Source organism: Oryctolagus cuniculus, chromosome 4 (genome assembly GCF_964237555.1).
Source record: "Oryctolagus cuniculus chromosome 4, mOryCun1.1, whole genome shotgun sequence".
Classification (NCBI taxonomy): Eukaryota; Metazoa; Chordata; class Mammalia; order Lagomorpha; family Leporidae; genus Oryctolagus; species Oryctolagus cuniculus.
The window spans coordinates 32,626,572-32,641,473 of NC_091435.1; the positions used below are offsets into that span (position 1 = coordinate 32,626,572).

The 14,902-nt window shown below is 36.0% G+C and overlaps 1 protein-coding gene across 3 annotated transcripts in view; it reads left to right on the forward strand.

The window, feature by feature from the left end:
* SAMSN1 (SAM domain, SH3 domain and nuclear localization signals 1) overlaps nucleotides 1–12,039 on the forward strand; it is a 169,875-nt gene extending 157,836 nt beyond the window's left edge. For all 3 annotated transcript variants that reach the window (XM_070071919.1, XM_051859452.2, XM_051859453.2), the window contains one exon: nucleotides 11,154–12,039. In XM_070071919.1, the coding sequence (XP_069928020.1) occupies nucleotides 11,154–11,356 (203 nt within the window). In that variant the 3' untranslated portion in view covers nucleotides 11,357–12,039. The remainder of the gene's footprint in view (nucleotides 1–11,153) is intronic.
* The last annotated feature ends 2,863 nt before the right edge of the window (nucleotides 12,040–14,902 follow it).

Here is a 14,902-nt window from a genome sequence, read left to right on the forward strand (position 1 = left end):
AACTGTTTCCTTTTTCCATAAAAAATGCCAAGGAAAGCTTTCTACCATAGGTAACCTATGTTTGAAACAAACCGATTCCTAGCATTGAGAGAATGTGCTGCAGCATTTCTCAAGAGGAAATAAAGGCAGATATATTTTTTATTGCTAATGTTAACCAATGCCATATTCTCTGAAGAAGTCAGTTTTTCATTTATCTGTTTACCTCAATTGCCCTTTGAGATGATGTATAGTGCTTCGATGGATCAAAAAGAAGCTAGACACCTATTTTTGAAAGAAAAAGGGTTAATCTGGGAAACAAGAGGTCTTCATCCTAAGGTTTCTTTCTTGTAGGAAGCCCCCAACTTGGGAGCCAACCTGAAGGGAACAGAAGAATGATAATAAACAGGGTTTAATATACCAAGTCTTGTGAAGGGTATCGATCAGGAGAAGTGGTTCAGTTCTGTTAATTATGCACCAAGGAAATGGGCCCAAATGTAAGCTGGGGAAGTATGGACTTACTCCCACAACCTTCATGACCAAGGGGGTCAGTGGTGATCAATGCTGATATGGAGGGATACATACGGGAACACTCATTTTTCTGACCTTTTCAAGAAAGACTTGGGTAATGGAACACAGTGCTGGCTCATTTCATTTCAGTGGCTGTGAAATAGAAGAAATGAAGCAGGACGGAATGCCATTCGTCAGAGAATAAGGGCCCGTTTCAGTACTGCCTTTCCATAAAAGAAGGGCTTGGAAACAAGAGTAAATGACTGATACTCATAAAAACTAGAGAATAGTAAGTAAGGCCCCCAAACCCATGACTAACACACAGAAAATGCTTCTAGGTAGCTAAAATGTAAAAATAACAAGAGGTATTAAAATGAAGCTCCCTCGTACCTAGAACTAGTTATAGCATCACCACTCTTGAATACCCGATGTTCAAATCCACGGTTGAACACAATTGCCACAAATGTGGAGAAGATTCAGAAAAATAGCATAAATGTGGTTTACTGTTGCAAATAAAAGCCTTGAGGGAAAGATTAAAAGAAGTGCTATGATTCATTGTAACGACGGGTAGACCAAGAAACAATTCTGGTCATTTTTTTTTTTCAGTTTCTCTGAACCACTGTTCTTTATCTAAACCACAGAACGCAGAAAATTTATGAAGTGATAATTTTTTGAGCTCTCCCATGACAATGCCTAACGAGTACCATTCTAGATAGCCTAAAAGGAAGTTACTTCATTACATGCAATGGTGCCTTGGGGCAGGAGGGCTCAAGTGAGATGATGAGAAAGTTTGATGACAGTTGTATACCCAGTGAAGCATAATCAATAATGGCAAGATCTGGATCTCAGAAAAAGACATTTAAGATAAAGAGTGGATTTCCTAAAGATAAATTAATTAGCAAGTTCTAGCCTATTGAATAGACTTATACAATTTTCTCCTTCCCAAAATTTTTTTTTTAATTTTTTTTTGCTTTCAAACTTTTATTTCATGAATATAAATTTACAAAGTACAGCTTATGGATTACAATGGCTTCCCCCCATAACGTCCCTCCCACCTGCAACCCTCCCCTTTCCCACTCCCTCTCCCCTTCCATTCACATCAAGATTCATTTTCGTTTCTCTTTATATACAGAAGATCAGTTTAGCTTGCATTAAGTAAAGATTTCAACAGTTTGCTCCCACACAGAAACATAAAGTGAAAAATGCTGTTTGAGTACTAGTTATAGCATTAACTCTCAATGTACAGCACACTAAGGACAAAGATCCTACATGAGGAGTAAGTGCACAGTGATTCCTGGTGTTGACTTAACAAATTGACACTCTTGTTTATGGCCTCAGTAATCACCCTAGGCTCTAGTCATGAGCTGCCAAGGCTATGGAAGCCCCCTGAGTTCACTGACTCTGATCATATTTAGACAAGGCCATGGTCAAAGTGGAAGTTCTCTCCTCCCTTCAGAGAAAGGTACCTCCTTCTTTGATGACCCATTCTTTCCACTGGGATCTCACTCGCAGAGATCTTTCATTTAGTTTTTTTTTTTTTTCCCCAGAGTGTCTTGGCTTTCTATGCCTGAAATACTCTCATGGGCTTTTCAGCCGGATCCACATGCCTTAAGGGCTGATTCTGAGGCCAGAGTGCTGTTTAGGACATCTGCCATTCTATGGTTCTGCTGTGTATCTCACTTCCCATGTTGGATCATTCTCTCCCTTTTTGATTCTATCAGCTAGTATTTGCAGACACTATTCTTGTTTATGTGATCCCTTTGGTTCTTAGTCCTATCATTACGATCAATTGTGAACAGAAATTGACCACTTGGACTAGTGAGATGGCATTGGTACATGCCACCTCGATGGGATTGAATTCGAATCCCCTGGTATGTTTCTAACTCTACCGTTTGAGGTAAGTCAGCTTGAGCATGTCCCAAATTGCACATCTCTTCCCTCTCTTATTCCCACTCTTACATTTAACAGTGATCACTTTTCAGTTAAGTTTCAGCACTTAAGAAGAATTGTGTATTGATTACAGTATTCAACCAAAGGTATTAAGTAGAACAAACAAAAAAAATACTAAGAGGGATAACATATCAAGTTGCTCAAAATTTTGAAGTTCAGATTTACATGTTCTCACTGGGGTGGCCTGAAGTGTGTGGGGGCAGAGTTTTTGTTCCTACCTTAAATGCTTGTGTTTAATTTTTCCAGTATGGAACTACTCAAATGGCTGTAGCGTGGGAGAGCCCTGAGATTAGAGGGAAAGGGGAAGGCACGCTAACACAGCTGTGAGGCAGCAGAGAGAGCCATACCTTCTCAGAAGTACTAAGCAGAGAGGCACCTGTCTACTGATGTTAGGTCAGGCAAAGAAATTTTGCTTACACAAAGAAGAAGCTGATGCTAACAGGAATCTAGAGAAGATTAATTTTAAGTCTGCTTAGGGTCTTTACAGAAATCTCTTGTTACAGCTCCATTATTGAATTTTTCTTCTAAAAGATCATGCCTGTGGAATAGAGCACTGCTTTTATAGACAAAGAATTAGTAATATGTACATAAATGATTGTTGATCAAAACTACAAAGATGTGGAACACAAACTATTCAAAAGGCAGATTCAATGAAAATTTTGGTGTTTTGCTCTCTAAAAGCAACAGGGTCTCTTGTGTCTATTTTTATGATGAATGTAGACAGGAAAATCTTAGATACTTACAGTTTTGCTAGGTAAGTTACAAGTAATCCAGGTAATTCTGAGTCTTACTGTACATGGTTGCCTTAGTGATCTTTTCTTCATGAATGCACATTATCAGAATTCTGGAATTGTTCACAAAGATCACTATTGAATTGGCTTGCACAAATGTCTTTTTCTAGTTTTAAAATTTTATTTGTTTTTACTATTTATTTATTTACAGTTACTAGTTTTTAACAGAAACAATCTAATTCATTGATGCAATTATAAAATGATTTTCCCTTCCTGCATTTCTCCTCTGCCTCTATCTCCTTTCCTTCCTTCCTTCCTTCCTTCTTTTCTTTTCTTTTCTTTTCTTTTCTTTCTTTCTTTCTTTCTTTCTTTCTTTCTTTTTCTTTCTTTCTCTCTCTCTCTCTCTCTCTCTCTCTCTCTCTTTCTCTAATCCCTCTTTCTTTCCTTTCTTCCTTCCTGTCTCTCTCTCTCGTTCTACTTTTTAAGATAACATATTCTAATTTACACTACAGTCATGGGCTCAATTCTCCACCAAATAAAGAGTTCAACCCATAAATAGCCAAAAGATCCTACTTTAGTATCAGTTTGGCCAGGAATATAAACAGTCATCAAATGGAAAGATGACCATTTTATCCATATACAATAAATTTTAAAGTAATCACAGATCATTTAAACTATAGTAGTATAACATTGGTAACCATAAGTTTAACAAAGATATAAAACAAAGTTTTACAAAACTATATTTACAGGAATATTGATAACATAGGTATTTCTTTTTTGTTTTTTGATTTTTTTTCTTTTTAAATTTTAGCTCCCGCACATAAGGGAGATCATACAGTATTCATCTTCCTGTGTCAAGATTATTTTACTCAACAAGATATGCCCTTCAGTTTCATCCATTTTGATGCATATGGTAGAATTTCATTCTTTTTATAGCTAAATAATAATTTATTGTGTGTGTATATACCACTTTTTTTATCCATTGATCTCTTGATGGACATCTTTGTTGATTCCATGTATTGGCTACTGTGAACAGTGCTGCTATAAACATGGTGCTATTTCTTTGAAACAAAGTGGTAATGTTTTTTGGGTATATCCTGAATAATGGGATTTCTGGTTCATAAAACAAGTCTATTTCCACTTTCTAAAAAAATCTCAATGATGGCTGTGGCTGTGGCATAGTAGATTAAACCTCTACCTAAAGTAAAACCCAAAGGGGCTGATGGTACTGAGGTTTTTAAGCATGATTTCTGGGAAGAAAAAAAAAACTTATCAGCTTGACTTCCAGTTACAATGTAGGGACAAAACCCATCAAAAGACCTGCTTTCCAATCGTATTTTCCCTGCCAGGCTTGATCATCTAAAAAACAACAACAACAACAACAACAAACCATCCAGAAGGGTGGAATAAGTAACTTATTTTCACAATAAACTGTGAGTTCAGGAGGATGGAATCACTATTCCTTTGCTATTCTCATGGTATAATTGGTAATTCCTAAGGAATGGGGCAGTCACTTTTGACCTTGCTAAAGGTAACTTTTAGGGGATAGAAAGTACTTTACACTCTCAGTTTCCACCAGAACCACCCTGACGGCCTGTTAACCTATCTGACTCCTCACATTCCCTCCCCTAGAAGAATGGATCCTAACTTCTGTTAGGAAAACTGGGTGATGAACATCCTGCCTGCTTCATGCTGAAAAGGGATGGAGTCAAGACAGGGTTCCAGAAGAAGGTAGCTTCTCAAGAGGGACGTAGTGTATATTACACTTTGAAGTCCAGTATTGTGATGCATACAACTTGATTTGTTTTTTTTTCTAAGCATAACTTTGGCAATTCTAGATCTTCTGTGATTTTGTATGAATTTTATGATTGTTCCTTCTAATTCTGTAAAGAATGTCACTGGTATTTTCATAGGGATTGCATTGAAACTATAGATTGAAACTATAGATTGCTTTAGGAAGTATAGATATTTTAATGATTTTTATTCTTCTAATCCATGAGCAAAGAATATCCTTCCATTTTTTGTATCCTTAACAATTTGTTTCACCAATGTTTGATAATTTACACTATAGAGATCTTTAACTTCTTTGGTTAACTTTATTCCTAAATATTTAAATTTTTATAGTAATTGTGAATTAATTTTATGCTTTATCTTTTAGTGAGTTTATTATTGTGTATAAAAAGCTATGTTTGTATGCTTATTTTGTAACATGTAACATTACTGAATTAGTTTATCAGTTCTAACAGTTTTTTGGTGGATTGTTTAGGGTTTTTCAGGTAAAACATCATTTCATCTGCAAACATGGATAATTTCACTTCCTCTTTCCCAATTTTGATGCCCTTTACTTCTTTCTAATCCCTAATTGCTCTTGCTAATAGTTCCAGTATTATATTGAAAAGCAGTGGTGAAAGTTGACATCCTCAACTCAAGGGAAATGCTTTCACCTTTTTCCCATTTTGGGTGATATTAGATGTTGGTTTGTCATATAGTGAAATAAACCAATCCCCAAACATGAAATCATATGTTTTCCCTGATATGTGTAACTAATACAGTACAAAATAATGTAATGTATATGAGTGAAACTGATATTCAGTGATTTGATTATTGCTTAAAGCCCTTGTCTCTACTGTTGAGGAACAGTGTTTTTTTCCCTATTAGTATTTATTGAATTATTTACTTAGTGGAGGGTTAAGCTTATAATTATAAAATAAACTAAAAGTATGTCATTGTAACAATTGAAAGAATAAGAAAGGAAGTCAGAGGAGGGTTGGTAGGAAGAGGGTAGGGCAGGAAGTATCACTTTCCTCCTAAATCTATATATATGAAATATATGAAATTTATTCATCCTATGTAAATTAAAAGATCCTTTATAATTTTGAGGTATGTTCCTTCTGTATCTAATTTGGGAAGGGGTGTTGAATCTGATCAATTTTTTTCTCAGTATCTATTGATAAAAATATATGGGTTTTGCTCTTCATTTATTACATTTATTGATTTGTGAATGCAGAACCATTCTTGCTTCTCTGGGATAAATCCCACTTGTTGAGATGCATGATCTTTTTTATGTAGCTTTGGATTTGGTTTGCTAGTATTTTGTTGAAAATCTTTGCATCTATGTTCATCAAAGATACAGGTCTCTAGTTTTCTTTTTGTGTTGCTTCTTTTTTTAAGATTTATTTACTTATTTGAAAGTCGGAGTTACACAGAGAGAGGCAAGGTAGAGAGAGAGAGAGAGAGAGAGAGAGAGCTTCCATCCGATGGTTCACTCTCCAGTTGGCTCAATGGCCAGAGCTGGACCAATCTGAAGTCAGGAGCCAAGATCTTCCTCTGGATCTCCCATGTGGGTGCAGGGGCCCAAGAATTTGGGCCATTTTCCATTGCTTTCCCAGGCCATAGTAGAGAGCTAGATTGGAAGTGGAGTAGCTGGGTTTCAAACTGGTGCCTATATGGGATGCCAGTGCTTCAGGCCAGGGCGTTAACCTGCTGCACCACAGCGCTGGCCCCTGTGTTGCTCCTTTGTTTAGTTTTTTTTTTTTCCTCAAAGAAGCCTTTTACTTAATTAGTATAAATTTCATAAGTATAACTTTAGGAATATAGTGATTCTTCCAACCATACCTGCCTTCCCACCCAACCTCCTCCTTCTCCAATTCCCAGTCCATTCTCCATTAAGATTCATTTTCAAATAACTTTATACACAGAAAATCAACTCTATACTAAGTAAAGATTTCAACAGTTTGCACAAATACACACACACACATACACAAAACTGTTTGAGAACAACTTTACAGCTAATTCTCACATTATAACTCATTGAGGACAGAAGTCCTGCATGGGAAATAAGTGCACAGTGACTCATGTTGTTAATTTAACAATTAACACTCTTATGTATGATGCCAGTGATCAACCAAGGCTCTTGACATGAGCTGCCAAGACTGTGGAAGCCTTTGGAATCCATAATCTCTGTCAGTATTTAGACAAGGCCATAAACAAAGTGGAAGTTCTCACCTCCCTTCAGAGAAAAGTATATCCTTCTTTGATGGCCACTTCTTTCCATTGGGGTCTCTGTTACAGAAATCCTTCATGTAGGACTTTTTTTTTTGCCACAATGTCTTGGCTTTACATGCCTGAAATACTCTCATGGGCTTTTCAGCCAGACCAGAATGCCTTAAGGGCTGATTCAGAGGCCAGAGTGCTATTTAAAATGATTGTCATTCTATGAATCTGCTGTGTGGACTGCTTCCCATGTTGGAACGTTCTCTCCTTTTTAATTCAGTCTATTATTATTACCAAACACTTGATCTTATTTATATGATCCCTTTAACACTTAATCATATCTTTATAATCACTTTAACACTTAATATTTTCAGTTTAACATTTAAGATGTCATTTTTACCACCTAGCTTAATGGGTTTTGGGGTCCCATGGCAAGTTTTTAAATTGTACCCTTAGAAGTAAGTCCGTAGGAATATATGCAGAACTATACAGCTTTACCATTACAAACCTCCTCCTCTCTTATTCCCACTCTTTTTTTTTTTTACTGAGATCTACTTTCAATTGTCTTTATAAACATATGCTTAACTCTATGTTAAATAAAGTGTTTAATAAATAGTATGAACAAGATAAAGAAAACAAAAACAACTGTTCATCTATAGTAATGACAAGGGCTATGCAAGTCACTGCTTCTCAAAGTGTCAATTTAACTTCTACATATTTCCTGTATGTGCTATATTAGTTATCACAGATCAGAGAAAACATATGGTATTTGTCCCTGTGGGACTGGCTTATTTCACTAATGAAATAAGTGATATTTTCCAGATTCATCTAATTTATTACAAATGACTGGATTTCATTTTTTTATCACTACGTAGTATTACATAAAGTACATATCCCGTAATTTTTTTATCCAGTGTTCAGCTGACAGGCATTTAAGTTGAATCCATGTCTTAGCTATTGTGAATTGAGTTCTGTAAACATGGGAGTGCAGAAAACACTTTTATTTGCTGATTCCATTTCCCTTGGGTAAATTCCCAGGAGTGGGATGGCTGAGTCATTGGTTTGTCTATATTCAGATTTCTGAGGTATCTCCAAACTGTCTTCCATAGTGGTTTTACCAGTTTGCCTTCTCACCAACAGTGGATTAGAGTAGTCTCCCCCCCCCCCATCCTTGCCAGCATGTGTTGTTTGTTGATTTCTTTATGAAAGCCATTCTAACTGGGGTGAGGTGAAACCTCATTGTGGTTTTGATTTGCATTTCCCTGATGGCTAGTGATCCTGAACATTTTTTCATGTGTCTGTTGGCCATTTGGATTTCCTCTTTTGAAAAAAAAGTATGTTTAATTCCTTTGCCCATGTCTTAACTGGGTTGGTTGTTTTGTTGTTGTGGAATTTCTTGATCTCATTCTATATTCTGGTCATTAATTCTTTATCAATTGCATAGTTTGCAAATGATTTCTCCCATTCTGTAAGTTGCAGTACAGAAGCTTCTCAGTTTGATGTAATCCTGTATGTTACTTTGGGCTTTGATTGCCTATGCCTCTGGGGTATTTTCTAAGAACTCTTTGCCTGTTCCAATATCTTTAAGGGTTTCCCCAATGTTCACTCATAATTTGAAGGTATCAGGTCATAGATTTAGGTCTTTAATCCTTTTAGATGGATTTTTGGGTAAGGTGTAAGGTAGTGGTCCTGCTTCATACTTCTGCATTTGGAAATCCAGTTTTCCCAGCACCATTTGTTGGAGAGGCTATCCTTGCTCCAGGGATTGGTTTTAGCTTCTTGGTCAAATATAAGTTGGTTGTAGATGCTTGGATTCATTTCTGGTGTTTCTATTCTGTTCCATTGGTCCATCCAACTGTTTTGTACCAGTGCCATGCTCTTTTGATTATAACTGCTTTGAAATATGTCTTGAAATATGGTATTGTCATGCCTCCAGCTTTGTTTTTGTTGTATAATATTGCCTTAGCTATTCGAGGTCTCCTATGTTTCCATATGAATTTCAGCATCATTTTTTTTCTGAATCTGAGAAGAATGTCTTTTGTATTTTCATTGGTATCGCATTGAATTTGTAAATTGCTTTTGGAAGAATTGTCATTTTGATGACATTGATTCCTCCAATCCATGAACATGGGAGATTTTTCCTTTATTTTTGTATCTTCTGTTTCTTTCTTTAATATTTTGTAATTTTCATCATTGAGATTGACACCCTTGGTTAAATTTATTCCAAAATATTTTATTTTTTTCTTGCTATTGTAAATGGGTTTGATCTTAGAAATTCTTCCTCAGCTGTGGCATTATCTGTGTATACAAAGGCTATTATTTTATGTGTATTGATTTTATATCCTGCTACCTTATCAAACTCTTCTGTGAGTTCCCATAGTTTCTTGGTGGAGTTCTTTGGATCCCCTAAATAAAGAATCATATCATCTGCAAAGAGGGATGGTTTGACTTCTTCCTTCCCATTTTGTATCCCTTTGATTTATTTTTCTTGCCTAATGGCTCTGGATAAAACTTACAATCTACCTAAATTGAGCCATAAAGACATAGAAAACCTAAACAAACACATTACCAAGATGGAAATTGAATCAGTAATAAAGACCCTTTGTTTAGTTTTAAAATCAGACTGATTTTGGCCTCATAGAAAGTGTTTTTTTTTTTTTTTCATACTATTTGTTGAACTCTTTTATTTAGTGTACGGTTAACCTTATGATCATTAAGTAAACTTAAAGTTGTCCGTTGTATAAATTAAGAGTGGGAATGGGAGAGGAAGGAAGAAGAAAGATTGGAGCATGGGCAGAGGAGGGTAGGATGGGAAGTATCACTATGCTCCTAAATCTGTACAGATGACATACATGAAGCTTTTACAACATAAATAAAATTTTTAAAAAGGGTTTGCAAGAGTTCAGTCTTGTTCAATATTTGCTAGAGGTTGAAGAGTATAGGAACTATTTTCCTCTTTAAATATTTTGTAGTATTTAGAAGTAAAGCCATCAAGTTCCAGAATTTTTCTTGATGGAAGACTTTTGATTACTGCTTCAATTTCATTGCTGTCAGTCTATTTAGGTTGTCTATATCTTATTGACCTAATCTTGGTAGGTTATATGTATCCAGGACTTTATCTATTTCTTCCAGATTTTCTAGTTTTTCATAGTAATGTCTAATGATCCTTTGTATTTCAGTGGTGTAGGTTGTTCTATCTCCTTTTTCATCTCTAATTCTATTTATTTGAGGTTTCTCTCTTTTTTCTTAATCTGGCCAGAGGTTTATGTATCTTATTTATCTTCTCAAAATATAGCTTTTGTTTTGTTGATTTTTTTTGCAATTTTTGGTTTTAATTCCATTTATTATGCTCTGATTTTTATTATTTTTTGCCTACTGCTGATGTGGGGTTTTGCTTGTTCTTATTTTTCTAAGTCTTTAAGATGTATCATTAAATCTTTAATTTGAGAAATTTCTTTTTTTTTAATGTAAGCATTTAATGGTACAAACTTCCCTCTTAATACTGCTTTTGCTGTATCCCATAGGTTTCACTATGTTGTGCTTTCATTTCCATTTATTTCTAGAAAGTTTTAATTTCATTTTTAATTTCTTCAGTGACTCAATCATTCAGTAGCATGTTGCTTAAAAATGACACTTTAAGGAGTATTTGGACAAGACATCAGTCACACTGTGGGCGCAATCTCCTTTCTCTAGCAACTTATTATTAATATAAAATGAGAATTCATATTGGTCATAGGAATTCACATGTATTCCATGAAACTTCAAGTGAATAACGAATGGCAATTTTTTTCTTCTAAGAAAATAGTGGCTTGGATATTTGAGGGGGAAAATATCTCTTTTATCATAAATAATTATATATTTCACTTGACGAAATTTCTATTTAATGAAGTCAAGAGTAGACAGCTGAAATAGAAGAATGCTTAAAAGTGAAGAGTAAATGCATGAAACTATTTTTGGCTTTGCCTTAACTCCTGCCCTCTTTTCCATTTACAGCTATTCAAGAGCAAGAAAATGACTCCGTGCCACTATCCTCAAGCCCAGACATTTCCTTAAATAAGTCACAGTTAGACAATTGCCCGAGGGACTCTGGTTGCTATATCTCATCAGGAAATTCAGATAATGGCAAGGAAGATCTGGAGTCTGAAAACCTGCCTGACATGGTCCAGAAGATTAGCATCTCAGAGCCAAGTGTCTGAACATACATTCTCGCAATTTGTCTACAGATGCATCCCGTTTTAACTCTTCTGCTAAAAGATCAAGTAGGAGAGAAAGAGAAATATTGGTAATTACGATCTAAAACCAAATTGTTTTATATGAATGAAAGTAAGTAAGAGTTTACATCTCTAACATTCCAAATTACTGTAAATAAAATGTATATTTATGTTTAATGCTATGTGTTAATATTTTACTTACCTGTATTAGAAAAATATAGTACAAACTTTTGATTATGTGACATATACTTTATTTGGTTTTATTTTACAAGTACAAAATGATAAAAATAAGCAAAAAAAAACTCCCATACTTTCTTATACTTGTCAGTTTTGAATTGATATCTATTATTGAATGAATAGTAGTAGAAGGTGTTTCTGTTGAACTAAGCTGTCCAAAATAATGTCTGTACTCATTTTTGTACTTACAGGAAAGTGTGGGTTAATATTGGAGATATTTTATCCTTATCCATAATGGAGTTTTAGTAAATATTTTTGTTGATAATTTTCACTTTGTTGTCCAATATAAAACTATAGCTAATTGTCACTCTTTATTTAGAAAAACTGGTTTCCAGTTTTTCCAGTTGCATATATTGTCTTGAAGTGTAAATATTTTTAATTTTAATATACCTTACCATAAATAATAAAAAGAACTCTGTGTATATTGTTTATCTAGGCTACTGTTCTTTAAATATTTAAATTTTTAGAGAAAATTTTTCATACAAATTTTTATGGTCAGTTTTCATGTTTTTTAGTGTTAGAGATTTCAAAAATGACTTCAACTTCTACTCATCTCCCCAGATCTACATAATATAATTTCTTAAATACCCCTAAGAAACTTCAAGTTAACACACCCAAGTTCTTACTTTTTTCTACAAATTTACCTCTCTTTTTTAAAAATTCCCAACTTCTCTACCAGTAGGCTCTAATCAGCTGTCATCAAAGCAGAAAATCATTTCTTGCTTCATCTCATTTATATCCTCATACAGGTCCAATAAGTAATCGAGTCCTATAATCCTACCACTAGCAGTATTTTCATATTCATGGTATTCTCCCCACTTCCCCGGTTGCCATCTTGCTTTGGGATGCCATGATCTCATGGGTGCAATTTTTAATGCCTTTCACCTGACCTTCTACCTTCTATCCATCCTCTACTCAGCCTCTAGAAAAATATTTCTAGTCCTCAGATCAAACCGAGTACTTCCCTACTTGAAGAATTTTAATGTTTATTGATTTATTTGAAAGGCAGAGTGACACACACACACACACACACACACACACAGAGAGAGAGAGAGAGAGAGAGAGAGATTCCATCTGCTGGTTCACTTTCCAAATGCCCTCAACAAGAAGAGTTGGACAAATCCAAAGTCAGGAACCAGGAACTCAGGGCCCACTAGTTGAGCAATCATTTGTTGTTTCCCAGGCTGCACATTAACAGGAAGCTAGTTTGGAAACATAGGCAGGTCTCAAATCCAGGCAATCCAATATGGGATGTGATATGGGATGCAGGCATTGCAAGTGGTGATTTTGCATACTATAACACAATACCCACCCCGTGCTCAAGTTTTTTTTTTAATGGATATTGTCTTTAATATAACATCTAAACTTTCTTCCAAGATGTATAAGGTCTTTCTCAGTTATTTTTTGCCTACCAGGTGCATGGTATCACTCTCATCTACATCCAAGTCTACACTCTTGCCATTACAGTTTGCTTGCAGCTCCCCAAATTCACAATTTCCTTTGTAACCTTTCGTATGTTATTTATTTTCCTGGAGTAGCTGCTGCTATTTTCTGCATTGTAATCCTCTCTCTTCTCTGTCTCTAAACTCACCACCAAAGACACCGGGAAGCCTTTCATGATTCCCATTGGTGCTCTGTTTCTTCTTTCATGGTTACATGCAAGTCATTGATTATAGTGCTTGTCATGTTATACTTTATCTATTTGTGTGACAAGTGCCCTTGCACAAGACTGTGACCTACATGATAGAGATTATTTTGTTTATCCTTGTTAATCACTGGTACCTAACATAGTGCCTGCCACAGAGGAAATGTTTGCTGGAGTGTATTGAATGTGATGATTACTTCCCATATAACGGATTTCATCTTCATATTTAAACCATCTACTCAGCCTATAGGTAAATACCTTCCAAAAATATATTCAGCCTATAGGTAAATACCTTCCAAAAATATACTAATCTCTAGTATATTTTTCCAGATCCATGAGATTTAATCCCATTTGCTATACTCAGGTCAGGCAAACACACATGCCTACCTCTGTTCTTCCCCTTTCACAGCAGGAAATGGTGTTTCAATTTCTTTTTTTTTTTATTTTTATTTGACAGGTAGAGAAATAGACAGTGAGAGAGAGAGAGAGAAATGTCTTCCTTCCGAAAGTTCACTCCCCAAATGGCCGCTACAGCTGGCTCTGCACTGATCCGAAGCCGGGAGCCAGGTGCTTCCTCCTGGTCTCCAATTCGGGTGCAGGCACCCAAGCACTTGGGCCATCCTCCACTGCACTCCCAGGCCACAGCAGAGAGATGGACTGGAAGAGAAGCAACCAAGACTAGAACCCAGCGCCCATATGGGATGCCGGTGCCACAGGCAGAGGATTAACCAAATGAGCCACGGCGCCAGCCGCTGGTGTTTCAATTTAATTTTTTTTTAACTTTTCTTTAATGAATATAAATTTCCAAAGTACAGCTTTTGGATTACAGTGGCTTTTCCCCCTCTATAACTTCCCTCCCACCTGCAACCCTCCCCTTTCCCACTCCCTCTCCCCTTCCATTCACATCAAGATTCATTTTCAATTCTCTTTATATACAGAAGATCAGTTTAGCATACATTAAGTAAAGATTTCAACTGTTTGCTCCCACACAGAAACATAAAGTGAAAAATACTGTTTGAGTACTAGTTATAGCATTAAATCACAATGTACAGCACATTAAGAGCCGAGATCCTACATGAGGAGTAAGTGCACAGTGATTCCTGGTGTTGACTTAACAAATTGACACTCTTGTTTATGGCCTCAGTAATCACCCTAGGCTCTTGTCATGAGTTGCCAAGGCTATGGAAGCCCCCTGAGTTGACCGACTCTGATCATATTTAGACAAGGCCATGGTCAAAGTGGAAGTTCTCTCCTCCCTTCAGAGAAAGGTACCTCCTTCTTTGATGACCCATTCTTTCCACTGGGATCTCACTCGTCACTCGTGGAGATCTTTCATTTGTTTTTTTTTTTGTGTGTGTGTGTGTGTGTTGTTTTTTTTTTTTTTTTTTTTTTTTTTTTTTTTTTGCCAGAGTGTCTTGGCTTTCCATGCCTGAAATGCCCTCATGGGCTTTTCAGCCAGATCCGAATGCCTTAAGGGCTGATTCTGAGGCCAGAGTGCTGTTTAGGACATCTTCCATTCTATGTGTTTCAATTTCAAACATCCAAGATACTACCTCCATTACAGCCCCACTGTTGCTATGGCGACGACTCATGAGAAATTATTCTAGGAGTTCCTTGCACAGAACACTTCTAGGGACCAAAATTATTTA